Source organism: Artemia sp. Qi Xiang Cuo, chromosome 2 (genome assembly GCF_049724085.1).
Source record: "Artemia sp. Qi Xiang Cuo chromosome 2, ASM4972408v1, whole genome shotgun sequence".
NCBI classification, from domain to species: domain Eukaryota; kingdom Metazoa; phylum Arthropoda; class Branchiopoda; order Anostraca; family Artemiidae; genus Artemia; species Artemia sp. Qi Xiang Cuo.
The window spans coordinates 65,762,716-65,788,465 of NC_142795.1; the positions used below are offsets into that span (position 1 = coordinate 65,762,716).

The window sequence follows — 25,750 nt, forward strand, 5'->3', positions numbered from 1 at the left end:
TTGCGGTGGAGTGGAGGCTTCGACCGATTGTTAAAGCAAGATAAGTTATGCTCTCAGATGGTTTCACAACTGAATCGCCCAAATGGATTTCTTCTTCGCACTCCTCCGCATTGAAAAACAAGATGGCAGATTTTGACACATTAAACACCCAACCTATATTATTGTATTCCCTATTCAGCACATCAAAATTCTTCGATAGTTGATCAGCGGACCTGTTCAAATTAAGCAATTCGTCAGCATACGTCACCAATGAAACATTTATCCCTTTCGAAACACAAGAAGTAGCTACTTGGGCTTGCGCCGGCAGTACACTATTGTTGTACAAACTCGGAGACACAACTGAACCTTGCCTGACTCCATTACGGACCGGTACAACAGCGGAATCGACCAGACTTGAGGGTATTTTGATTTGCACTCTAAGGTTGTATATAATATAACACCCTGACAGTGCACAAATTTAGCTCTTGTTTATACGCTTCTAGAAGGATCTGCACGTGCACTGACGAGTCAAAAGCCCGGCTCACATCAAAAGAGCCAATAACTGGTGGATCACCCGTTTCGTCAGAATCCGACAAAATAGCAGCAAGGGCGCAACCGAGCCCCACCTTTAAACCAAACTGGTGGCTTTTAGCAACAGTGTCTAATATTTGGCAATCTAAGTATGTCTAGAAGCTTGCATAAAACTGGCAACACAGTAATTGGGCGATACAAGGAGCATAGGTAAGTTGCCCTCTTCAGAAAACATCGGGTACAAAACCGACTACAAATATTATCTGGTAAAACAATGTTAACATTTCATACAAAAGACGAGTACCATTCACAAGGTGAAGTTTACACAAACTTTCAACTCCACGTGATTTTTTCTTTTAAAGCCTATAGGCATTTGCAGTTACATCTGAAACAAATACGGTAAAGTCCAGAAAACTCGAGTTTGATAGAACAGATTTAAGTTGTTTGGTATACGGTCTAGCTACACTGGCATTCGGGGCCCTAAATTCGTTCGTAAAGTAAGCTAGCCAGTCGTTTGGGTCATTAGGCATGGACTTTGTTGCCTTTCAATCACTTTCAACAATTAAAAAGGGCACTAGCCACATAAAATTCCAATCGAATGAGCCCTTTTCAAAATTACTACGACAATTCCTTCGATACTAAGTGCCCTGGTCTAAAGGAAAAAAAAATAATAATATATTGTGCCAAGATCGTTCTTTACTTAAGCAGCGTTATTTCACTGCCTATGATATTCTGTTATCCATGCTTTAGTTTGCGGGCCGATAACGTATAGTTGACATTTCCTTATCAGAAGTGGGATGGAAATTTTGTCAAATGCTTTGGAAAAGTCAATATAAATACAATCAAACAAAATACCATTATCCGCCATCATTTGAAAATCATTCATTACCTCCAAAAGTTACGTACTACAAGAACGCCGCTTACGAAACCTATAAAAATCTGTTTTCTTTCAGAAATTATATAAATCTGGCATTTTCAGGTTCAAAAATTTGAAATAACTAAGTTAGGTTTAGTTTTTGGCTTGCTCTGGATTTGGGGTTAGGAAATACCAGTGGGCAAAATCAACGTTTTGAAAATACCATTACTAAATGCCACACTAAAACCTAAATTAATTGAGAGATGATCCAAACCAATGCAAAAAAGGGCACAAGATAAAATGCGTGTTTTAGTTTAGGCAAAACATTGCGTGGCTTATGTTTCAAAGCGTCGTTTTACCTTTTCAGTGCAATATCTGGCAATGCTGGTTATATTTCATCTAGGCTGTTTAAATGTGGTCAATGTGTTTTCGGGATGGACTATGATTTTAAAGTCAAACTTGCTGGAGAGCGTCTCAAAGTGGAAGACTTATTTGAATATGAAGGATGCAAAGTAGGGAGAGGAACATACGGTCACGTTTATAAGGCTAAAAGCAAGAACGAGTGAGTGATTTGTTTTGAAGCCTAGGCTAATTTTGGAGTTAGACTAAAATTGGGGGAGGGGGTATGCTATAATATCTCCTAGAAATTGTTTTGGTAAAATTCTACTTTTTTCTATCTTGGAAAGGGGTTAGATTAGGAAATGAAACTTTCAGGTATGAGTCTATAGGCTAAAGTATTGGTCAATATATACCAAATCATATTATTGAGTTAGGAATAAAGTGAATACACCATTCGATGCCTTTTTTTATGCTGATTAAAAATATAATAAGCATTTCTATCGGAAATTTATTTCAGCCCCCCCCCCCCTATTTAGGGTTAGGTTGGGTTAGGTAAGGTATAGCCTATATCGGGGGGGGGGGCTGAAATTAATTTCCGATAGAAATGCTTATTATATTCGTAATCAGCATAAAAAAGGCATCAAATGGTGTATTCACTTTAGGCCTAGTCCTAACTCAATAATATGATTTGGTATATATTGACGGAAGTATTTCCTAGGAAGGTATTTTGAAGTACTGGTGCTGTTCTATTAGCTAAAAGACATGTAAGAAGTTATGTTTGGTTAATGCTAATGAAATAAAACAAAATATGATGAAAATATATTAGTTTAGAAACAAATCTTAGCTTTATAGGCCTATTTGCACATTAGGGGGGGGAAGCATAGCATATATTAAATAGGCTACATAACTTAACCTAGGTACCGTTTTTTCTCCCCTGAACCCCAAAAAACTAAAGTTTAAATATTGTAAACACAGTTAGAAACCTCTGTTTACAATCCAATTCTCTGTTGAAAGAACCTGTTTGTCTAGTTTCTTTTATCATCTATCTTGTGTATCTTGTAGCTAATAGAACAGTACCAAAGTACCTACCTCCACTCCTTCTCCCTCTAGAGGGTTTTGACCTTTGATGACCTTTAAAAATCTGTAAGCTATAAATGTGAAACCTTGCAAAATAGGTCATCTGCTTAAATGGCATAGGCCTACAACAAAATTATTTTCAGCTTCACAACTTTTCTCAATCCCAATTTGGTAAATTTTTTGCAGTTCATGTTAGAGTATTGACCTACAAATAAAGAGAATATACCACTCAATGCCCTTTTTATGCTCTTTACAAATATAATAATTGCTTCTGTCACAAATTCAAATTTAAGCCCTTTTTGGGCTCTTGAAAGTGACCAAAATATTTCTAGTTTTTGGGTATAAAAAAGGCTTAAAACATTGGTTTTAAAAGTACAGTTTCATTATAAATCCATTATTTTTAATGTTAAATAATCCACAAGCACTGATTTTCCATGATTAAGTTGGATAAATAAAATTTCTACAAATAAATTTTGTAATATTATGCTGTGTTCTTCTTCCTTGATGCCAAAAGTTCAAGTATGCATTTTTGACAAAATATCAAAAATATTAAAGTTGACAGAAGAAGGTATAGCCATGGAAAAGTGGAACAGCCTTCATCACTGGTTTTGTTGTTTTCTTGACATAGACTTTTTGGTCATGTATCAATCCTATGACATGGTGTTCCATCTTTAGGCTACAATTAAATTAAACCAATGTTTTAAGCCTTTTTTATAACCAAAAACTATAAATATTTTGGTCATTTCAAGAGCTCAAAAAGGGCTTAAGGTAAAATTCTACTTTAGTTACTTTTGGCTATCTTGGAAAGGGGTTGGGTTAGGAAAATGAAACTTTCAGGGATGGATGTGCATGCTAAGGTTTGTCCCGGGAAGGTACCTTTGAAGTACCCACCTCCACTCATCCCCCCCTCTATATAATGGTAAATTACTGCACATTACTAGTTGTTTTTAACTCATATTTCATCCTATATTACTATCATAAATATGAATCACTGCTTACATTAAACAAATTCTGCTTTTAACCTTGTTCATTAAAATATATTCCAAAATCCTATTTAAATCTAAGCCATTTAATTTTCAACCCATGCCAAATTTCTTTCTGGTATATGAAACCAGGTTTGTTTTGATGTCACACTTGCCTTATCAGAAACCCTTACCCTTAAGGGTAGCAGGCACATGCCAAACAACTCTGTTGATAAGACCATTTAAACTGTATTAATTAGGGAAAGGATTTGACAAGAGACACCAGTAAAAATAACCCAATCCTTTTTAAAGGACAAATTATGTCATGGAAAGATGTTTTTGAAATTCCCCTTCTACCCAAACTTAAAATTTTCTAAAATTCTACTTTAGAAGCTTTTAAAATATTTCCAAAGTATTAAAAGATAGAGTGCTAAAAACATCAGAATCGACTTCAGAGGACACCTTATATCATGGGAAGAGGTTTTTGAAATCACCCTTCCCCCCAAACTCAAATTTTCTATAATTCTACTTCAGAAGCTTTTAAAATATTTCTAAAGTACATAAAGATACAGTGCTAAAAACATCAGAATCAACTTCAGAGGACACATTATATCACAGGACGATGTTTTTGAACTCCCCCCTCCCCCCAAACTCAAAATTTTTCAAAATTGTAATTTAGAAGCTTTTAAAATATTTCTAAAGCACTAAGACAGAGTGTGTTAAAAAAATTAGACTCTACTTCCGAGGCCAAATTTTGTTACGGGAAGATGTTTTTGAAATTCCACTTCCCCCCAAACTCAAAATTTTCTATAATTATACTTTAGGAGATTTTTTAATATTTATAAAGTACTAAGAAATCGATTGCTAAAAACATCAGAATCGACTTCAGAGTACACGTTATATCACGGGAAGAGGTTTTTAAAATCCCCCTTCCCCCAAACTCAAAATTTTACAAAATTTTACTTTCGAAGCTTTTTTACATATTTCTAAAGGGCTAACACATAGAGCGCTACAAACATCAGAATCATCTTTAGAGGACAAATTTTATCATGGGAAGATTTTTTTGAAATCCCCCTTCCCCCCAAACTCAAAATTTTCCAAATTTTTACTTTAGAAGCTTTTTTTAAATATTTCTAAAGCGCTAAAACATAGAGCGATACAAACATCAGAATTGACTTTAGAGGACAATTAATGTAATGGGAAGATGTTTTTGATATCCCCCTTCCCCCCAAACTCAAAATTTTCCAAAATTATTCTTAAGAAACTTTTTTAAACATTTCTAAAGCGCTAAGACATAGAACGCTACAAATATCAGAATCAACTTCAGAGGGCAAATTATGTTACGGGAAGATGTTTTTGAAATCCCCCTTTCCCCCAAACTCAAAATTTTCCCAAATTCTACTTTAGAAGCTTTTAAAATATTTCTAAAGCATTAATAGATAGAGTGCTAAAAACATCAGATGTGACTTCAGAGAACACATTATATAATGGGAAGAGGTTATTAAAACCCCCCTTCCCCCCAAACTCAAAAATTTCCTAAATTTTACTTTAGAAGCTTTTTTAAATATTTCTAAAGCACTAATAGATAGAGCGCTAAAATTTTCAGAATCGACTTCAGAGGACACGTTATATGACGGGAAGAGGTCTTGAAAATCCCCCTTACCCCCAAACTCAGAATTTTCCTAAACTTTATTTTATAAGCTTTTTAAATATTTCTAAAGCACTAATAGATAGAGCGCTACAAACATGAGAATCGACTTCAGAGGACATGTTATCTAACGGGAATAGGTTTTTAAAATCCCCCTTTCCCCCAAACTCAAAATTTTCCAAAATTCTACTTTAGAAGCTTTTTAAATATTTCTAAAGCATTAATACATTGAGTATTAAAAACATTAGAATTAACTTCAGAGGACACGTTATATCACAGGAAGATGGTTTGAAAACCCCCCTTCCACCCAAAATCAAAATTTGAAAAAATTAAAATTAATAATATATTTTAAATATTTAAAATTAAATACAAGATAAGAGCGCGACAAGTTTCAGAATCGACTTCAGAGGACACGTTATATCACGGGAAGAGGGTTTTAAAATCCCCCTTCCCCCCTAACTCAAAATTTTCCAAAATTTTATTTTAACAGCTTTTTAAATATTTCTAAAGCACTAATAGATAGAGTTCTAAAAACATCAGAATTGACTTCAGAGGACAAATTATGTTACGGGAAGATGTTTTTGGAATCCCCCTTCCCCCCAAACTCTAAATTTTCCAAAATTCTACTTCAGAAGCTTTTTTAAATATATCTAAAGCACTACTAGATAGAGCGCTACAACCTTCAGAATTGACTTCAGAGGACACGTTATATCACGGGAAGAGGTTTTTAAAATCCCCCTTCCCCCCAAACTCAAAATTTTCCAAAATTATACTTTAGAAGCTTTTTAAATATTTCTAAAGCACTAATAGATAGAGTGCTAAAAACATCAGAATCTACTTCAGAGGACACTTTATCTCACGGGAAGATGTTTTTAAAATCCCCCGTCCCCCCAAACACAAAATTTTCCAAAATTATATTTTAGAAGCTTTTTAAATATTTCTAAAGTATTAATAGATAGAGTGCTAAAAACATCAAAATCGACTTCAGAGGACATGTTATATCACGGGAAGATGTTTTTAAAATCCCCCTTCACCCCAAACTCAAAAATTTCCAAAATTCTACTTTAGAAGCTTTTTAAATATTTGTAAAGCACTAATAGATAAGAGTGCTAATAGTAAAAGTTTTAAAGACAGAGTAAACGTTATATCACAGGAAGAATTCTAGAAAATCCCCCGTTCCCCCACATTCAAAATTTTCCAACACAATATTTTAAAAACTGTTTAATTATTGCTAATGCACTAATAGATAGAGTACTCAAATCACCAGAATCGACTTCAGAGGACAAATTCTCTTACGGGAAGATGTTTTTGGAATCCCCCTTCCCCCCAAACTCTAAATTTTCCAAAATTCTACTTCAGAAGGTTTTTTAAATATTTCTAAAGCACTACTAGATAGAGCGCTACAAGTTTCAGAATCGACTTCAAAGGACACGTTATATCACGGGAACAGGGTTTTAAAATCCCCCTTCCCCCTTAACTCAAAATTTTCCAAAACTTTATTTTAAAAGCCTTTTAAATATTTCTAAAGCACTAATATATAGAGAGCTAAAACAATCAGAATCTACTTCAGAGGACAATTTATATCACGGGAAGATGTTTTTAAAATCCCCCTTCCCCCCAAACTCAAAAATTTCCAAAATTATACTTTAGAAGCTTTTTAAATATTTCTAAAGCACTAATAGATGGAGTGCTAAAAACATCAGAATCGACTTAAGAGGATACGTTATATCACGGGAAGAGTTTTTTAAAATCCCCCTTCCCCCAAACTCAAAATTTTCCAAAATTCTACTTTACAATCTTTTCAAGTATTTGTGAATCGATAATACATCTCGTGATAAAACCGTACTCCTCGCCGTTATAGAAAACAGTATAGTGTGGACCTATTTTTTTTAACTCCCCCTTCGCCCAAAACAAACAAATTTTTAAAGGTCTATACTTTTGTTCGCTGGGGGGGGGGTATTTTAACCGGGGGGTAAAGTATTTGGACAGTGTGAAGTAATAAAATAATTTAGTATTGGTAATAGGGCCACTAAAAAATTAAATAAGAATAGCGTGGTTTATTTAAATTTTTTTAAATAAAAAAAAAAAAAAAAAAAAAGAACATCCTTGTATAAAGTAAATTAAATCTTTCATTTAAGTTTTTTTTTTTTTTTGAACAAACATCAGTGCTGACTCGAAAGCATTATGGTTTCTGCCAAAGTTAAATTTCTGCAATCTGGGACTAAACAAGCCAAATGATTCAATTTTCTACTGTTGAGGCAGTCTTAGAGTTGTATTATAACCATAGCTTGTTGTTGAAAAGCAGCAATTGTGGCCAGACTTGTATAAAATATAGAAATTCATTTTGTTGCCAGAAGTATGGGCTTATACCTATCCGAGGTGGCCGAGAATATTCTCAGGTAAAGTGTAATTTTTAAAAATCAGTCTATGACAAAGCATGGATGGCTGGTTCACACCTTTCTCTGCTAGAGGATTTCTGTTTTTTGATGATTTGGCTTTAAATACTACCTCCAAGGGAGAATTTTATGATCAAAAATGCTATTGGTTGTAAAAATAAACAGTTCTGATTGGAGGCAGTTCTAAAGAGAGATTTGTCTGAAAAGATATCATTCAAACTCTGCTCCGGTGGAAGGAGACGGAGTCATTGTTGAGATAAATGAAGCCAAATTTGGGAAGCGTAAATTTAATCGTGGTCGGATTCTTGTGGATGGTTTGGCGTTTGGTTGAATGGAGCGAGGAACTGTTAATTCATTCATGATTTATGTGTTAGATAGAAGTAGTGCCAAATTATTGGGAATTATCCAAAACCAAATCTTGCAGGGGACAACAATTATCAGTGACTGTTGGAGGGCCTACAATTGCCTGGCTAGCCAGGGCTATCAGCATTTACACGTCAACCACAGCATAAATTTCGCTGACGCAGCAACAGGTGCTCACACAAAATATTGAAAGACACTGGTTTAAAGTTTAAGAAAATATATCAGCATATGGCAGAAGAGAAGAACATATGGAAGGATATCTAGCAGAGCACTATTTCAAAAAAAATATTCAATCTCCTCAAGAATGCACCATTTCATGAAACATATATCGGAGCTTTATAACCCCAACTAATTTGTTTTTTATGGGTATTATTTACTAGTTCAGTTTTTAAACGTTTTAACGGAAAATACTTAAATTTTCGATATCTAACCCCATTTGTTATTAAAGCAATTGAAATGTTTTTTTCCCAAGTGGTTAGTTTATAACTATTCGTTATTTAAGCAGCGAGATGCTCTCGACGTGACCCCCTTGAGGGGGAGAGAGGGGGCGGAATTACATAATGAATTAGAGAATAATTGGTACTTGTGTATCATAAATAACCCACCACTATACACGAAATAATTTAAGTTTTGTTGCTGCCAATGAAATAAAATAAAAAAGGACGAACATACGATTTTAAAAAAAAATTTGGGCTACATATTTGCTCATTAGGGGGTGGGGGTAAATTATAGCATATATTAAATACGTAATCTAACCTAGGTTACTTTTTCCCTCCCTAAACCCAAAAAAACAACAGTTTAAATATTGTAAACGCAATACGAAATAACACTTTTTGATCCATTTGTCTAACAAATACCCGTTTGTCTGGTTTCCTTGTAAAGTCTATAGCGGTGGGTTATTTATAATGCACAAGTACCGAATAATCTATATTCGTTTTGATTATTTTTTTTGGAAACCCCTTAACATTTTGAGTTGGGTAACCACATAAAACATATTCAAATAGCTTAATCCAATAATGTTGAAAATTTTTGCTTTTCTTTTTTACATCCGCAATTCAAAATATGTAGAAAATGCTGGAACTTATATAAAAATTTTCTTTCGAGGGTGGAAAGGTTAGCTGCAAGGGTATTTGATCGCAGGGGGAGGGGGAGGGCGGGCACTAAATAGGTTGAGTCAGAAGTTCGAACCTTAAAACATACAGGGGTTAGGAGGTACAGTTGGGGGGCGGGCGCCCCCCAAACCCCTGCTTTTGTAGCCTTTAACAAAAAAAAGTTTTTTAAACTGAAAGTAAGGAGCGACATTAGAAACAAACAGAAATTATTCCGTATATGAAAGGGTCTTTCCCCTCCTCAACGCCTCGCTCTTTACGCTAACGTTTGACTTTCTCACAACTTTTTTTTTGTTAAAAAATAAAAAACTTTAGATTAAAGAGCGAGGCATTGAAGAGGGGATAGCCCCTTTCATATACGGAATAATTTCTGTTTGTTTTAATTTTTAATGTCGCTCCTTACTTTCAGTTTAAAAAACTTGTTTTTTTATCTAAAGGCTGCAAAAGCAGGAGTTTGGGGGGCGGCAGGCCCCCCAACTGTACCTCCTAATCCCTGTCCGTTTTATCGTTCGAACTTGTGACTCAGCCTGTTTAACGTAAAACGTAGTAACATTAAAAACGTAGTTTTTTTCAATGAATTTCTGCATATTTTGTGTCTTAGTGATGTACAAATACTTAGAAAAGCTTCTAAATAAAAATTTCGTAAAATATTTAGGTTGGGGGGAAGGAAGATTTCAAAAACATCTTTCAACAAAATAATTTGTACTCTGACTGCGATCCTGGTTGTTTTAGCACTCTGTATCTTAGTGATTTATAAATATTTTGAAACCTTCTAAAGTAGAATTTTGGAAAATTTTGAGTTAGGGGGGAAGGGGGATTTTAAAACCCTCTTCCCGAGATATAACGTGTCCTCTGAAGTCGATTCTAAAACTTTTAGTGCTCGAACACTTATTTCAATATAACGTAGTTAATATGTTCCGAAAGAAAAATTTTGGATATTTTTTATTTTGGAGTGAATGGGGATATACATTAAGAATATATGCAAGCTAGCGTGTTCTCTCACGTTGATTCTGTTGTGTTTAGAAATCAATCACTTAGTGAATTATATATATTTTAAAAGCTTCTGAATTATAATTTTGGAAAATTTTGTGTTTGGGGGGAAGGGGGATTTTAAAAACATCTTCCCGTTATATAACGTGTCCTCTGAAGTCGATTCTGAAACTTGTAGCGCTCTATCTATTAGTGCTTTAGAAATATTTAAAAAAGCTTCTGAAGTAGAATTTTGGAAAATTTTGAGTTTGGGGGGGGGAGGGGGATTCCAAAAACATCTTCCTGTAACATAATTTGTCCTCTGAAGTCGATTCTGATGTTTTTAGCACTGTATCTATTAGTGCTTTAGAAATATTTAAAAAGCTTTTAAAATAAAATTTTGGAAAATTTTGAGTTAGGGGGGAAGGGGGATTTTAAAAACCTCTTCCTGTGATATAACGTGTCCTCTGAAGTCTATTCTGAACCTTGTATCGCTCTTATCTATTAGTGCTTTAGAAATATTTAAAAAAGCTTCTAAAGTAAAATTTTGGAAATTTTGAGTTGGGGGGGCAGGGGGATTTTAAAAACCTCTTCCCGTGATATAACGTGTCCTCTGAAGTCGATTCTGATGTTTTTAGCACTCTATCTATTAATGCTTTAGAAATATTTAGAAGTAGAATTTTGGAAAATTTTGAGTTTGGGGGGAAGGGGGATTCCAAAAACATCTTCCCGTAACATAATTTGTCCTCTGAAGTTGATTCTGATATTTGTAGCGTTCTATGTCTTAGCGCTTTAGAAATATTTAAAAAAGCATCTGAAGAAGAATTTTGGAAAATTTTGAGTTTGGGGGAAGGGGGATTTTAAAAACCTCTTCCCATGACATGAATTGTCCTCTAAAGTTGATTCTGATGTTTGTAGCATTCTATATCTTAGCGCTTTAGAAATATTTAAAAAAGCTTCTGAAGTAGAATTTTGGAAATTTTTGAGTTTGGGGGGACGGGGGATTTCAAAAACGTCTTCCCATAACATAATTTATCCTCTAAAGTAATTCTGATGTTAGTAGCGCTCTATGTCTTAGCGCTTTAGAAATATGTAAAAAAGCTTTGAAAGTAAAATTTTGAATTTGGGGGAAGGGGGATTTTAAGAACCTCTTCCTGTGATATAACGTGTCCTCTGAAGTCGATTCTGATGTTTTTAGCACTCTATGTCTTAGCGCTTTAGAAATATCTAAAAAACTCCTAAAGTAGAATTTTAGAAAATTTTGAGTTTGGGGGGAAGGGGGATTTCAAAAACATCTTCCCGTAACATTATTTGTCCTCTGAAGTCGATTCTGATGTTTTTAGCTCTCTATCTATTAGAGCTTTAGAAATATTTTAAAAGCTTCTAAAGTAGAATTTTGAAAAATTTTTAGTTTGGGGGGAGGGGGATTTCAAAAACATCTTTCCATGATATAACGTGTCCTCTGAAGTCGATTCTGATGTTTTTAGCACTGTATCTTTTAGTACTTTAGAAATATTTTAAAAGCTTCTAAAGTAGAATTTTAGAAAATTTTGAGTTTGGGGGGAAGGGTGATTTGAAAAACCTCTTCCCATGATATAATGTGTCCTCTGAAGTTGATTCTGATGTTTTTTGTACTCTATCTTTTAGTACTTTAGAAATATTTTAAAAGCTTCTAGAGTAGAATTTTAGAAAATTTTAAGTTTGGATGGAAGGGAAATTTCAAAAACATCTTCCCATAACATAATTTGTCCTCTAAAAAAGATCAGGTTATTTTCACTGTTCTCTCTTGTCAAATCCTTTCCCTAATTAATATAGTTTAAATGGTCTTATCAACAGAGTTGTTTGGCATGTGCCTGCTACCCTTAAGGGTAAGGGTTTCTGAAAAGGCAAGTGTGACATCACAACAAACCTGGTTTCATATACCATAAACAAATTTGGCATGGGTTGAAAATTAAATGGCTTAGGATTTAAATAGGATTTTGGAATATATTTTAATGAACAAGGTTAAAAGCAGAAGTTGTGTAAGGTAAGCAGTGATTTATATTTATGATAGTAATATAGGACGAAATATGAGTTAAAACAACTAGTAATGTGCAGCAATTTACCATTATATAGAGGGGGGGATGAGTGGAGGTAGGTACTTCAAAGTACCTTCCCGGGACAAACCTTAGCATGTACATCCATCCCTGAAAGTTTCATTTTCCTAACCCAACTGCTTTCCAAGATAGCCAAAAGTAACTAAAGTAGATTTTATGTCTTAAAGTTATAAAAATAAAAAAAAACATTTAAAACAATTTTTCCAGTAAAGTACAAATTATATTTTGACTTTTATAAAGGATAAAGGTTTAAAACCCTGCTCATATTAATTCTGCTTGTTTTGAGTTTGACTTGTTATTTATTTTAATTTCTGTTTGTTTGGGGTTTCATTTATTTATTAACACTGATTTGTGGTAGTTGTATGCTTGGTAGATTGTTTGATTCTATTTTTGTTTGTTTTTGGTTTAATAGAGTTCTTTACTTTTTTCAAAAAACTTATTTTGTGGAAAAAGTTTTTTAATTAATTTCTGTTGGTTTTATATTGACATAGTCTTTTTCATGGAAAAAACTGAACCTCTTCTAAAGTTGAACAGCCATTCCTTCCATAAAAACCTTAAATATCCCCTAAGTTACAATCCTTGCCCCTAATCTCTGGGGCTTGTTTCAACCCCAAAAGCCTTGTTATATGATATTTAGACTATTTTCAATTGAATAGCCATCTCAAAATTTCTATTAGATGCATTTCAGGACAATATGACATGTGTATGTGGGGGGGGGGGCGCTGCCCTCTGAATACTTTGACTCTTAAAAAGAGCACTAGAGCGTATGTTTACCAATCCAATGAGCCCCCTCTGAAGTTTATATGACCATGCTTTCTATAAAAAAAACTTATATGCCCCCAGGCCATAACTTACAACCCTTGCCCTGAGGGCTGTGGGGATTTGTTATCCTGAAAGACATAGTTTCCAGACCTTTCAAACATGTTGAACAAAATGGCTATCTCAAAATTGTGATTGAAAGTGTTTGGGGAAACAATGGGCATGGGGGGCATTTGCCCTCTGATCACTTTTGACTGATAAAAAAGGCACTAGTCCTCTCAATTTATAATCAAATGAGCCCTTTTTGAAATTTTTACAGCACAACTCTAAAAGAAATAATTTCCTGACCTTTCAACTATGTTGAACAAAATAGCCACATGAAAATGTTGATTGGAAATGTTTGGGGAAATGATGGGCATTGGGGGGAGGTGATTCTATCTCTCATTACTTGTGACTATTAAAAAGAGCAATAGCCCTCTTAATTTCCAATTGAATGAGCCCTTTTTTGAAGTTTTTGCAACAACACTTTCTATAAAATCTTATATGCCCCCATGGTATAACTTACAAACTGAGCCCTGTGGGCAGGAGGGTTGTCACACTCAAAGACATAATTTTAGACCCTTTAAATATGTTCAACAAAATGGCTATATAAAAATGTTGATTGGAAGTGTTTGGGGAAATGATGGGCATGGGGGGCATTCACTCTCCAATTGCTTTTGACTATTAGTAAGGGCACTAGCCCTCTCAATTCCCAATTGAATGAGCCCTTTTTGAAGTTTCTACGAAAACACTTACAACCTTTGCCCTGAGGGCTGTGGGGGGTTTGTCATCCTCAAAGACAAAATTTCCAGACCTTTCAACTACATTGAACAAAATGGCTATCTCAAAATTTTGATTGAATGTGTTTGGGGAATTGGTGGGTGTGAGAGGGAGTTAGTTGCCCTTCAATCAGTTTCAACTATTAATAAGGGTACTAGCCCTTTCAATTTCCAATTGAATGAGTCTTTTTTGAAGTTTCTACAACACTGCATTCTATAAAAACCATATATGCCCCCAGGGCATGATTTACAACCCTTACCCTGAGGGTTGTGTGGTGGGGGGGGGTGTCATCCTCAAAGATCTAATTTCCAGAATTTTAAACTACATTGAATGAAATGGCTATCCCAAAATTTTGATTGGATGTATTTTTGAGGAAATGGTGGGCTTGAGAGGTGGATTAGTTGCCCTTTTATTACTTTTGACTATTAAAAAGGACACTAGCCCTTTCAATTTCCAGTTGAATGAGCCCTTTATGAAGTTTCTACAATAACATTTTCTATAACTTACTACCCTTGTCCCGGGGGGTGTGGGGGAGAGGGTTGTCATCCTCAAAGATATAATTTCCAGAATTTTAAACTACATTGAACGAAATGGCTATCCCAAAATTTTGATTGGATGTGTTTTGGGAAATGGTCAGCATGAGGGGAGGGTTAGTTGCCCTCCAATCACTTTTGACTATTAAAAAGGACACTAGCCCTTTCAATTTCCAATTGAATGAGCCCTTTTTGAAGTTTCTACAATAACATTTTCTATAAAAACCTTAGATGTCCCCAGGCCATAACTTACAACCCTTGCCCTGAGGGGGAGAGGGTTGTCATCCTGATAGACATAATTTCCAGAACTATCAACTACATTGAAAAAAATGGCTATCTCAAAATTTTGATTTGATATGTTTGGGGAAAATGGTGGGTGTGTAGGCCTCCAATCACTTTCTGCTATTAAAAAGGGCACTAGCCCTTTCAATTCCAATTGAATGAGCCCTTTTTGAAGTTTCTACAACAACGCTATCTATAAAAACCTTATATGCCCCCAAGGCATAACTTAAAACTTTTGCCCTGAGGGGTATGGGGGGGGGGTGTCATCCTCAAAGATCTAATTTCCAGAACTTTCAACTACATTGAACAAAATGGCTATCTCAAAATTATTAGACGTGTTTGGGGAAATGGTGGGTGTGAGAGGGGGGCTAGTTTTCCTCCAATCACTGTTGATTATTCAAAAGGGCACTAGCCCTTTGAATTTCCAATTGAATGGGCCCTTTTTGAAGTTTCTACAACATTGCTTTCTATAAAAAAAAAAAAAAACTTATATGCCCCCAGGGTATAACTGACAACCCTTGCCCTGAAAAGAAATTCTGATCAATGTTTGGGGGGGAGGTCTAAAAAGAAGAAGGAGGTTAGTTTCCCTCTGATCACCTTCCAGCATACCCTGGATATTTCAACTTAATACCCTCAGAAGTTCATTAGATTTAGCTGATACATAATTTTGACAACCAACATGTAGCCTACTTTGTGTGTTTTGATTTTGTTCAACAACCCCCTCAACATTTCCTGAAAGACAAAAACAATTGTATATACAAACAATGGACAATTTTTCATAACTTACAGTCCTTGCCCGAGCTGCTGTGGGGGGGGGGGTTGTGAGATCCTCAAAGGCATTGTTATCTGACCTTCAGACTATTTTGAACAAAATAGTTATCTCAAAATTTTTTATCGAATGTGTTTGGAAGGGGGCAGCTAAAGGCTATCAAAGGTTTTATTATGCCCTATGATCACTTTTTGTCATCCTCTTTAAAATGCCCTGAAAGTTTTAACCTAATATTTTTGGCCATTCCTGAGATATTAGATATGCCCTTTTGATAAACTTTATGCCCATAGTGTCTTTTGGTCTAGGCCAACATTCCCTGAAATTTCACCCTTGGCCTTTTCAGACCCAGGTAGGATTGAGCAATCCCCCTTTTCCCAATGATAAGCTTTAAATGTAAACAGTGGGCAAATTGCATAATTTGCTGCACTTGCCCGGAAGGCTATGGGGGGCCATGTCATCCCTGGAGATATAGTTATTAGACCTTTTGACTATTCTGAAAAATGGCTATCTCTGAATTTTGATGAGTGTTAAGGGGGAGAATCTAAAAATGACGAGAGGGCTGGTTGCCTTCCAATTTATTTTCAACATTCCTTCAACATGCCCTGAAAGTTTCTCCATAGCACCCTCAACTGTTCCTAAGATATCACTGATACGCCCTATTGACAACCAGCATGCACTTAGTGTGTTGTGATTTTTTTCAACCTCCTGCTCAAAACTTCCTGAATGTTAAACCTTAATGTCCTAAGCTTTTTTGGAGACCCAGGATTAAACATGCCTCACTTCCCTACACAAACTAATCCTTTATGTGAACAACAGGTAAAACATAAATTACAGCCCTTGCCCCAGGGACTTGGGGGGGGGGGTGAGGCCTTTTTAACAGTAAGAAGGGGCCTGGTTGCCTCGTGGTCACTTTTGACTCCCAAAAAGCTCACTAGAACCTTCAATTTCCAGTTGAATGAACACCCTCCAAACTTTCTGTGACCACCCCTTCCATATGAAGCTGCTCTGGGTAACAAACTGTAAGTAAGGAGCAACCCGGCTCAATGGTAACCAAAACTCTAAAAAACGGGATTTTGATATCAATAGATACATCAAAAGAATCAAATTTTAATGCTGATTTCGAATATATTAGTTACATCATAGTTAAGTCCTAACCATCAAAAGTTACGCGCCTGAGAAAATTTGGCTGATTTTTGAAAAAAGGGAGAAAGACCCCTAAATGTTATAGAACCTTGATGAAAATCGATCACAGATATGAAAGATCATATACCTTAAGAAAGATCACAGATAAGTGTTTATTTTTATTATTATTTTTTTCCAGGGGTGATTGTATCAACCCAGTGATCCTAGAGTATCGTGGGAGGGCTCATTGGAACAGAAATCAAAAGTTCTAGTGTCCTTTTAAAGTGACCAAACAAAATGGAGGGAAACTAGGCCCCCTCCCCCACTCATTTTTTTCCCAAAGTCAGCCGATCAAAATTTTGAGATAGCCATTTTGTTCAGCGTGATCGAAAATATGATAATTATGTCTTTTAGGAGGACTTAATCCCCCGAAGTCCCCGGGGGGAGGGCTGAAAGCTATGAACTTTACCCAAGGTTAACATATAGTATTGATTATTGGGAAGTATACAGACGTTTTCAGGGGGGATTTTTTCTGGTAGTGGTGGGGGGGGGGGTTAGGGGTTATGTGGGAGGATATATCCGTGACGGAAGTTTTCATGGGGGAAGGGACATTGCTATGAAGGGGGCGCCGGATTCCCCAGCATTATTTTAAAAAAGATCAGAAATTAAATATAAAAAAAAACAAGTTTTTCAACTGAAAGTAAGGAGCAACATTAAAGCTTAAAACAAACAGAAAGTATTAAGTGTATCATTGGGTTCACCACCATGTTTGTGTTTTGCTCTTTAAGCAGGAGATTTTTTAGTGTGCTAAACACTGCTATTTATTATAATAGTCGATAATCGTGACTGTGGTGTGATTTTAAAGAATTAGACTAACATCTGAACGTTATCTTAAAGAGCATAGCATGGAAATAGGGGTAAGCCCCCTAATATACATATTAAAAACATATGAATATAGAAGTTCGTTACGTAAGTTAATTCGTAAGTTACGTATATTTATTACTAATAAAAACGTTTTTAAATAAAATTAAACAAGTTTCAAGAAAGCCATTTAACCAAATAAAAGTAAAATTAATATGCAGATTTTGTTTTAATTATTCATGTACGGTGAGCCAAAATCAAAACCAGTATTAATTCAAAAACATTCAAAAATTAAATAAAAAAAAACAAGTTTTTCTAATTGAAAGTAAGGAACGACTTTAAAACTTAAAACGAACAGAAATTAGTCCCTATATGAAAGGGGCTGGCCCCTCCTTAACGGCTCGCCCTTCACGCTAAAGTTTGACTTTCTCAAAACACTGCTTTTTTTTAAATAAAAAAATTTAGCGTAAAGAGGGAGGCGTTGAGGAGGGGACAGCCCCTTTCATACACGGAATAATTTCTGTTCGTTTTAAGTGTTAACGTCGTTGCTTACTTTCAGTTAAAAAAAACTTGTTTTTTTATTTAATTCTCATACATAGCACTAATTCAGTTAATGCACTTTTCTGGGAATGCCACACTAGGACAGGATCGAACTAAACCTTTTTTATCTTCTGAATCAAATGCCTGTTCAAAGTGTATAAAACTGAAGAAGAAAGGGGTCTGATGATTGATGAATTGGGCTTGGTCAATGCTTCCCCCCCCTCCCTGAAAATTCACTGTTCTTCTCCTTAAATTTTATCTACACTAATGCTTAGTCTAGTAAACAGCATCTTGCTTATTAATTTGCTTCCTGCAGAAATCAAAGTGATGGCTCTCACTCTTAATGACACTCTGGATAAGCACTTTTGGATAAATTGTATTTGTAATCTTCAGTTATTTATCTCTAACTTTACAACCACCATTTTTCATGGAATCACAACACTATCAGCACATGAGTCCTTTATTTTTCAATCTTATTAGTGCTGTCTCTAACACCTCACAAAATCAATCTTTTTTCACCTCCAATTTTGTTGACAAATTTTTTATTCTGCTCTACCGATTTCGTGTTTTTTTTTTTATCACTAATTAAGACTATTCCGCTCTTTGACTTGGAAAAGTCCAAGCTAACTGCTTCCTTTCATTTTCTGTGTTGTCTGGTTGCATTTTACGGATCCTGGCAATTTTATCCATGATCCTATTTATCCTTTGATTCTAAAAATGTGCTTAATTAGGCTATACTCAGGATGGGTCATAACCAAGGGTGCAATCATGAAGGATAGGGTTGGGGAGACAGAGGACTTTCCCCCATAGGGCTCCAATGCTTTAAAGTGTCCTAAATTTGTCTACTGAAGAAAATCTGCTACTTTGCTAATTTCATTAGCAAAGCAAAAGCTTTTCTATTTTATAGTGTTTGACCCCTCCCTCCCACTCACCTAATTGAATTCCGTAGTACACCCGTATTTGTAATAATGTTCTGTTATATATGCACACATGTTGGGATTGGGATGATTCCCCCAAGACTGGTCAAAGGTTCCCACAGAAAAGAAAAAGAAGCAATATTCAAACTTCAATCTCTTGAAGCCCTCCATCGTTTGGTCCCTTAGAAAGGGTACTAGAACTTTTAATTTCTATTCGGATTAGCCAACCCCCGTATTCTAGGACCATTGGCTTGATACGATCACCTCTGAGGGGAAAGAAAAATAATAATAAAATACATAAAAACGCATCCGTGACCTTTCTTCTGGCAAAAAAATACAAAATTCCACAGTTTTGCATAAGGGAGTGTGAAACCTCTATAGTGAGGTTCTCTGTTGTGGTGAATCTGATGGTGCGATTTTTTATTAAGATTGCTTGTTTTTGTGGTATGTTACTCCCCTTTTTTGAAAATCAGGGAATTTTTCAGGCTCGTGGTTTTTGGTGGATATCACTAAATTTAATGAATCTTATATTGAAAATTAAGGGACAAGGAGAATATCAAGAATGGATGAAATATTTAATTCAACAATTTAAAACCTTATAAGCAATAGATTATGTTCTACTGCAGCTTGCTGCATAGTTAATGTTCAGGCATGCATAGTTGCATGTGATTGCTCAGTCCAAATGAACAGATTAAGGCTTAGAGAGTGAGGGTCAGACAGAAAGCCATTTCTTGTCAAAGTGTAGCTACTTATGCAGTATCAGACTCGTTACGATTTCTGCTGATACTTTCAATTATACTAATGTATTCTAGGGGCGATCAGAAAGAGTATGCTCTCAAACTAATAGAAGGTACTGGCCTATCAATGTCTGCCTGTCGTGAAATTGCTGTAAGTTATTTTTAAGTTTATGTATAGTATATGGTGGTAGTTTATTTTTCCTTCGTTTTTTAAGATTTATTTAATGTCTTTTATTGTACTAAATGTATAGTATTTGTGGTTATCAAGATATGGTAAAAGTATATTTATAAGTAAAAGAAGAATCCAATTGGGGAAGAACTGTAATTTTTGATTGCCAAGATCTGATAAAAACTACATTATTAATAGCAAAAGAAGAAAAAAGAGCAAAATATAGTAGAAAAATAGTCAAAATGGTTTTAGTAAAAGGAGAATCTCAAAAGGGGAAAGAGCTTCTATTTTTAATTTCCATTTTTAATAAAATCCAACTACTGGAAAATTTAAGAAAACAGTGTTGTAAGTTAAAAGAAAAGAGAACGTGGTTGATATTTACGTAGGCTATGTTGCCAAAATGTGAAAGATCGTTTAAATTTGATAAGAAAACATAAATTTTAAGGGTTCTATTTTTAAAGAAAGGTTCATTTTAGTTTTTCAAGAAATCACCACTTTTAGCCACATTTTGTTATTCACACGCTTTTGATTTCAAGTACCCTTAAGTCTAGCCTGTTTTTGGGGCAAAATAAGGAAAGGACATAATTTTTTACAATATTTTTAAATTTGTCTCGTGTCCGCGTATGTTCATATCTATGAAAAGTAGACATTACATATATGTGGTAGAAACTGTAAAACTTTTTCGCTGCTGTAAAGCGTAAATTAATCTGGAAAGCCAGATTAAGTTACGAATAAAGATTAAACCACATTGTGAATCAGGGGAAGGAATTATGAATATCGGAAAATTCAAAGCTTCTTATATTCTCACAATGAGGCTTTACATGTTCTCTTCAGCCATTTATAAACTGTGATCCAGGGGCTTATATCTGTCGGTGGGTGGTATACATCTCTTGCAATTAGTTTTAGGGTGGTTTTTAGGGTAGTCAATAGTGCTAATTTCGATTATTGGGGCGAAGCAGCTCGAAACTGTTGTAAAACATGTTAATTTTTTGCCTTTAATTCCAAAGTTGCACAGTCTATTTTCTGAATGTATGAAATTGAAAGTGATTTGTAACAAACTGTGCATATTCTTTGGTGGTGAAAATACATTTTTTGAGAGAGTTCTATATTTTCTAACTAAACCTGTGACATGGTCATAGGAACATTGTCATGGTACATGTCGGCTGCTTTTTACAAAGTATGCATAATTATGAGTATGGGATTCGAATATGAAGTGAAGCAATTGATGTGACAAGAGCATAAAGAGAAACAGTAAAAACAATTATATTTTGGAAAAAAAAGATACATCGAAGCTGAAGAAGGATTATTTGAGTTTACAGGCTTAACTATCGCATGCTGCTTTGAAATTGTAACGGTTGGAAAATGGGTCTGAAAGATGTAATTTGGTTCTCTATAATTTTGATCCTGCAAACACAGGTTCTTCTTTACGGAAAGATATGTGGCAATTTGCCATGTGTCAAATTGAGGGCTGGGTTTGATGAACATAGAGATTTTTGGAGTAAACCCTAAACTAGGAATATCACCAGTGTTGATCAAGGTGTTTGATCAACGCAGTTTCATGAGCTTGAGCCGTTTCATTTGCGAAAATATATTTCGGTCTAACGTTCTTCTGAAAAGAGCAGGCTTTGGTTTCTGTCTTGATTAAACAGAGCGTGGAATGTATATCTGTAACCGCCTAAATCCCTTATTTGAACGTGAAACTAGACAAGAAAATAAACAACCGAAACTAAGAGAGACAAACTTGTATATTGGTGAACAGTGATTCACATATAGATTCATTGAGCATAACTGTTGTTGAGGTCAGGGGCGCAGCTAGTGTTTTGAGTTTGGAGGTGGATACAAAGAATGTGTTGACAAAATCGTCAAGTGTACCGAAAAATGCGGACACATAAGCTAAATTAAGAATATATAAAAGTTATCGGGTTTAATTTGATTTATTACAGAATTCTAATACACAAAAACCAACTGATTACAAAGGAACAAATCTTAAGATGGATACGCCTTTTTTTTCTTCAATTTCCACTGATTAACAAGTGCTGATGACTCCAACTCAGCATCTATGTCTTTTCTAGTGTAGAGGAGCATAAGTGAGTCAAGTCTATAATCACCCATGGTTGACCTCAAAAGGTTTTTTTACTGTTTTCGTCTTACTAAAGATCCGCTCACCTTCAGCTGAAGTCGCGGGTACGGTTTTTGCAAAAGGAAAGCTCTATAGACAAGTGGAAGAGCATGTTTATGCTCTTTGGCAATAGAGAAGAGCTGTCCAAAGTTGTGTTTATTAGTCTGAGTCTGCTTTAAATCCTGGGAGATTTCTGTTTCCGACTTCAGAGCTCCTGGTAGTATCTGCAGGACAGGGAAGGCTGCCGCTAACTCACTAGATTTTGAAGTGTCTAGCTTTGTTTCAGAACAGAATAGAGGTTAGTCTGCAGCAATTTTATTTTTTGGTTGTTTACTCACTCAAAGACAAAACGCTATTAAAACGTTCCTGAAAAAAAAGAAACCGCTCAGGAAACAGCGTATCTGCGAAGCAGCGACGCGCGTTTTTTTTCTTGGTAATTTTAGGATTTTTGTGAAAGAAGGAAATATATACTAGTTCATCAAAAAGTGATCTTTCGCTTGACGAGATAAAATTTGCACGTAAACCTGGGCTTCTCCGAGAAAAAAAATGCGTGTTTTCTGTGGAAATTTCGAGAATTTGTGTCGATTTTTTGATTTTTTTTGTTTAAGGGCGCATATATTCTGACAGCGGTAGAAAATAGATGTTTTACTGATTTTTTTTTTTTTTTTTTTTTTTTTTTTTTTTTGTTTTTTTTTTTTTAGCAGGATATCATGCTTCTGTAGGCTTTTCTAGGCTAAAATGAACATTCTGTGCATGGATATAGACTGGTGCACTCCGATATTCGAAATCAGCGCGATTATTTGCCTTAAAAACCATCTTCAAACCAACTGCAGCAGAAGTTTGCCACCAAAGCCCCTTTTTAACGATTGCAAGCCGTGGATCAGAGACTATTAAGTGAGTCTGTATTATCAGGGGCCGCCTCGGCCACTATTCAGAATACAGGCTGTTGAAATAAATGAGGACGGGTGGGACATTTTCTTTTTGTAATTTTGGAATAATAACTATAGTGCCTTCCACACTCTTCTTGATGAAGTTTTATGTCTATGAAATTAGTGGATTACTATGTGCGTTGTCACTTGTTCAATTGTTATGTTCCTCGGATATATCATTATGTTCTAGTTGTCTAGATCTTCTGTCAGTATATAGCAGGTCCTAGGTTGAAATTACAATGATTAAAGATTTTTGTGAAGAGTTTCTATTATTGATTGCAATCGTATGTATGTGTAAAGAGGCGAGGTGTGGAAATAAATTATATATATGTTTTGTTTTTATTATTATGATGTCCGAGTTTTACTGTCTAATGTGTATTATTCTTTCAGTTGCTTAGAGAACTGAAGCATCCAAATTTAATAAACTTACAGAAAGTTTTTTTGTCTCATAGTGACAGGAAAGTTTGGCTGTTAATTGAGTATGCAGAACATGATCTCTGGGTAAGCTTTTTGCTTCTTTTTTTTTCAAAGAAAAAGTCGTTGGAACAAAGCAAAGCTCCCTTTGTCTGCTCTTTTGGTTATTTGACGAAATGATCGTTAAATATTCATTCTGCTTCTTTTATGAATAGGGAAGGAAAATTGATAGAATAGGTTGCCTGTCTTAAAACTAGAAGGCAAGTATTTTGCCAATAAAAGGAAAAACTGATAATCTAAAATAGGTTCAACTATTAACATGAACGAAGCAGAATATACAAAAGAAGAGTTTGGCAATTTTAACAATTTTAACAGAATGAAATGGATCAGTTTTTTTGTTCTGTGTTTCTCATTTCAGTAAAACTATAATTCTATAAGGAAAATTTACTGGGCAACTTTAAAGACTGTTTTTAAAGTCAAATCTAGACTGTCTCAAGCTAAGTGCCTGCAAAGCTCGATTTTTTTTTACCAAGTTCTCTTAACTTGGTTTATAATTACTTGCATTCGAAATTCGTCACACTCAAAACCAAAGGGCGTGTTTTCTTCTCTCTTAATGTTGTAGAGGGGCGAAAATGATGTTTTTTTTGTGAAAACTGTTATTTTTGAGGCTTTTGCTTGACGATAACTTGCATGAAAAATTAAAAATCATCGTGCCCAAAAGTAAAGGACACCTTTCCACTCATAATTTTTCAGGGGGTGGAAATACAGTTTCCCAGATTTTGAGGGAATTATTGTTTTGAAGAATATTATATATATATATATATATATATATATATATATATATATATATATATATATATATATATATATATATATATATATATATATATATATATATATATCTATATATTTTAACGTCAATCAGGTATTGACGTTTATTTTTTGAAAACCTACTAAAGTGTTAAAGTTTTTTATTTCTGCAAATTTCGGCTCCGTTAAGCTGAGGCTCTACATGTAAATCTTTAAATGTGTCACACATAAGAGGTGAATGGTTATATACTATAATTCGTTTTCTTAACTAGTTTTTATTTCTTTCAACTATTTTCATATATTTTTATGTCAAGAATTATCGATAATATATATTTATTTTTATATATTTTCATAATAAACTAATAACTTTGAGAATACGAGCTTAATTGACTGAAGTAAAAAGAAAGGAACGACTATTCGTGTTGAGTCATTTTAACGGATCAGTTTAAAGTTTTTTTTTCATATTCAGGCATGGTTTGAAGGATAATTTTGCAAAAAGAATAGTCTGCCAATGACACAAGGTAAATAAGAGTTTCATAATTCAAAAAAGTAAATCAGTTCAAGAAATGTACAAAAAGTATTCAACCAACTTGGTTTTGGTTTAATTACGTTATGGTTTTTGGTTTAAGTAAGGCTCGTGGCTTCTGATTTAATGTGTGTTTCTGTCTTCAACAAAAGAGCCAAAGAGCCTTGCGGATGGCAGGCATTTAAAAGAAAAAGCACCATAGAATATATTATTTTGTAAGGATTATAAAACAATTTTTTTGAAAGTTTCTGCTGAATTCCCCAACGGTAAGACAAACAGAGAAGACAGGTAAGGTAATCAATAAAGTTAGGCTGTATGCTTTAGCCCGTGACCTGCAATATTCTGAACAATCAAAATTCTTCTATAACTAGACGAAAGATTCTAGTAGAAATCCTAGGAACGGGCTTTTTATGAACGTACTGACGTTCCCAATGAGAAAGGGGTTGGCTCTTCGGCCTTCGAAAATATATGCCGTTGTTTCGATGAAGATTTTTAAAAATTGTCATTCCTGCTTTGTTTATAAGATGGACACAAAAAGATGTTCTTATGGTGCTATCTACTGTATTTGTCTAAAAATTCATAACGTTTGGTCTGGTAAGAAATAGCCACCGTATGAAAGGCTTCCTTTTGGGGGAGACGCTCTTTTCCACGGGAATGGAAATTTTTTTCTTTTATTGGAGTGTTTTTGGTAGTATATGGTGACTTGAAGTGTGTCCAGTTTGGCTGCTAATTAATATAAGAAAAACAGTAGGTGACGTCTAAAGTTAAAATTAGATGTATTTTGAATTTAAAATTTGTCGTCACTGAGAGGAGAGGAGATGGGATTTCTTAAAATATATATATATATATATATATATATATATATATATATATATATATATATATATATATATATATATATATATATATATATATATATATATATATATATATATATATATATATATATATATATATATATATATAGTAGAAACTTACTATGACGATAAGTATAAACAAAAGGCCTCATTCTGGTACACAGTGCATATAATTAGGTCAAGCAGTCTTTTATCTAGAGATACTTTAAGATTTTTGTCCCAAATATGGATGATATCCCCTGCCTTCTATAAAGTAAATATA

At 34.6% G+C, this 25,750-nt stretch overlaps 1 protein-coding gene across 1 annotated transcript in view; it reads left to right on the forward strand.

Annotated features, from left to right (window-relative positions):
* Positions 1-1,786: 1,786 nt before the first annotated feature.
* Cdk8 (cyclin-dependent kinase 8) overlaps positions 1,787-25,750 on the forward strand; it is a 42,051-nt gene continuing 18,087 nt past the window's right edge. The window contains exons 1-3 of the mRNA XM_089108223.1: positions 1,787-1,928; positions 19,740-19,815; positions 23,272-23,382. Of these exons, the coding sequence (XP_088964349.1) occupies positions 1,801-1,928; positions 19,740-19,815; positions 23,272-23,382 (315 nt within the window). The 5' untranslated portion in view covers positions 1,787-1,800. The remainder of the gene's footprint in view (positions 1,929-19,739; positions 19,816-23,271; positions 23,383-25,750) is intronic.